Source organism: Lactuca sativa, chromosome 3, assembly GCF_002870075.4.
Source record: "Lactuca sativa cultivar Salinas chromosome 3, Lsat_Salinas_v11, whole genome shotgun sequence".
In the NCBI taxonomy this organism is placed as follows: Eukaryota; Viridiplantae; Streptophyta; class Magnoliopsida; order Asterales; family Asteraceae; genus Lactuca; species Lactuca sativa.
In genome coordinates, this window is record NC_056625.2 from 245,829,309 (window position 1) to 245,832,180 (window position 2,872).

The 2,872-nt window shown below is 49.0% G+C and overlaps 1 protein-coding gene across 1 annotated transcript; it reads left to right on the forward strand.

The window, feature by feature from the left end:
• The first annotated feature begins 1,170 nt into the window (after positions 1–1,170).
• Positions 1,171–1,735, forward strand: LOC111889150 (uncharacterized). The gene is made up of 2 exons (XM_023885291.1): positions 1,171–1,315; positions 1,383–1,735. Exons 1-2 carry the CDS (start codon positions 1,171–1,173, stop codon positions 1,733–1,735), a joined length of 498 nt encoding a protein of 165 aa, XP_023741059.1.
• Positions 1,736–2,872: the final 1,137 nt, after the last annotated feature.

Here is a 2,872-nt window from a genome sequence, read left to right on the forward strand (position 1 = left end):
ACTGAAAGTAGAGGATACGTACTCGAATCAAGGAGGGCTGATATGAATCCGGGGAACTTGTAGTATGGTATATCCCTTGAGTATGATCAGTTTCGGATGATTTTTATGGTGTATTTATAGAATTGTGGTACTACGCACTAGACCAGTTGGCAGTTGAGGCGCTGGTGAGGGATCAGGCTCGGGCTCTGGAGTCGGGCAACTAGACGACCAGACGAGGGAATTCATAGCCTCTGAGATCACGCGCAGTATTCTTGAGCGGACTCCCGTGATCTTTGGTTCGATCAAGGAGGGTATCCTGGAGCTTATGGATGAGAGATTCAGTGCCTTCCGCACTTATGTGGCGGCCCGCACACGCTCACTTTCAGGGAGTTCTGGGCAAGTGGAGCTCCCGACTATCATGTGGCTCGGGACCCCATTACGAGTACTAGGTGGTTGGATGATGTCGCCAACGCATTCCGCACCAGTAGATGTCCCGAGGGGGAAAAGGTCCGACTTACATCCTATATTCTGAAGGACCCGGAACGTGATTGGTGGGAGGAGGTCGGACGAGCCATTGGATATGATGTGGTTCTTGATGTGATGACCTGGAGTGATTTCACAGCCAGGTTCAGGGCCGAGTTTGCACCTGTGATTGAGGTGCAGCAGCTTTCTAGGGAGTTTCAGGATCTCCAGTAGATGACTGAGACAGTGACCAAGATCACCGCTATGTTTAGGGAGAGGGCCCTTCTCGTTCTACAGTAAGCGACGAACGAGGAGATGAAAAAGGCCCGATATCATGAAATGTTGTGGAGTGATATCCACCAGTTTATGAGCTGATCCCGCTACAAGATGATGGAAGACATGATTTCTAGGGATCGAGAGAGGGAGTTGGATTTGGAGATGGAGAAGAAAAGGAAACCCGAGGGGGTTCAGTCAGGGAATGCAGGCAAGAAGCCCAAGGTATCAAATCAGAGATCTAGGAGCCAGCAGAGTCGCGGCCGTTGTGGCAAGTGCGGCAAGATGCACGAGGGAACGTGCGAGGCGGGGAGTTCGGGCTGCTACAAGTGCAGCTGATTTGGTCATTTGAGCAGAGATTGCACAGCTACCACCACCACTACCACAACATCAGATCTAATTTGCTTTCAGTACAATCAGAAGGGATACAAGCGGTCCCAGTTCCCGAGCATAGCAATGGCAGGAAAGGTAACAACACCTTCTCTTGCTACATTGAGAATTATAGATGGCCGACAGGGTCGAGCTGAGGCGCCCACGGCGTGGAGCACGGCTTTTCAACTTACTGTTGAGGAGGCACGAGCAGCTCCTAACGTGGTGATGGGTATGTATCTTCTCCTTATCTATTTATGTTTATTGGTTATTACTTATGTTTATGTGTTTCATTATAGGATCGCTCCTTATGAACGGCATCTCTGCTCTAGTATTGTTTGATTCGCAGGCTACCCGATCGTTTGTGCCGCTCGCACTTAGCAAGCAATTTAGTAGAGCTTCAGGGGAGCTGGACTGTCCACTGGATGTTGAGATAGTGGATGACAAGACCATCAGGGTTGCGAGGGTTCATCGGGGATGTACACTGCAGTTGTTCGATGAGTTGTTTTTAGTAGACTTGGTTCCTATTCCCCTGCGAGGGAATAAGGTTATCATGGGCATGGAATGGTTGAGTGCAAATGGACCAGTGATAGACTACAAGCACCAGCTAGTGAGGGTTTGGACTCCTAGTGGAGGAGGGTTAGTGATTTAGGGCAAGAGGCCACAGACTGGACCGACTCTTTGTTCAACAACGAGGGCGAGGCGCTATCTTCTACAAGGTTGCGCAGGTTACGTCGCCTATGTCATAGATACCTACGATAAGGGTAAGGCGACAGTAGATGATGTGCCGGTGGTGCGAGAGTACCCGGACGTATTCCCAGAGGATCTGATTAGGATACCTCCAGAGAGAAAAGTTGAGTTCAGGATTGACCTAGTCCCTGGTGCGACTCTGATAGCCAAGGCATCGTATCGGTTGGCTCCTTCCAAGATGCAAGAGTTGTCTACGCAGCTGCAAGAGCTGCTAAGTAAGGGATTTATCAGGCCTAGTAGTTCGCCATGGGGAGTCCCAATCCTGTTTGTAAAGAAGAAGGACAGGTCGCACTAGACGTGCATAGATTACCAGAAGCTGAAAAAGGTAATGGTGAAGAACCGTTACCCACTCCAGAAATTGATGATTTTTTTTTACCAACTTCAGAGAGCATCTTGGTTCTACAAGATTTATCTACAGTCAGGGTATCACCAGATGCGAGTCAGGGATGACGATCTGTAGAAGATAGCCTTTAGGACTCGTTATGGTCATTATGAGTTTGTGGTGATGATATTTGGGCTCACCAATGCTCCAGCCGTGTTCATGGATCTCATGAACCGCGTGTGCATACCGATGCTGGACCGGTCTGTGATAGTCTTCATAGATGACATCTTGGTTTATTCCAAGAGTGAGGAGCAGCACGAGGAGCACCTGAGGGAGGTGCTAGAGACTCTGAGGAAAGAGAGACTTTTCGTAAAGTTCTCCAAATGTGATTCCTAGTTACGCGAGGTGCAGTTTTTGGGGCACCTTGTCAACCAGAAGGGTATATTGGTTGACCCGGCCAAGATAGAGGTCGTGATGCAGTGGGAGGTTCCAAAGTCTCCAACTGAGATTCAAAGTTTTCTTGGCTTAGCGGTTTACTATCAGAGATTCATTCAGGATTTGTCCAAGATCGTTGTCCCACTGACCCGACTGACCAAAAAGTCGGTGAAATGCCACTGGAGTCCTGAGTAGCAGGCAACCTTCGAGACACTTAGAGAGAGGTTGTGTGAGGCACCAATTATCACCTTTCCAAAGGGTGCATATGATTTCGTGGTTTAC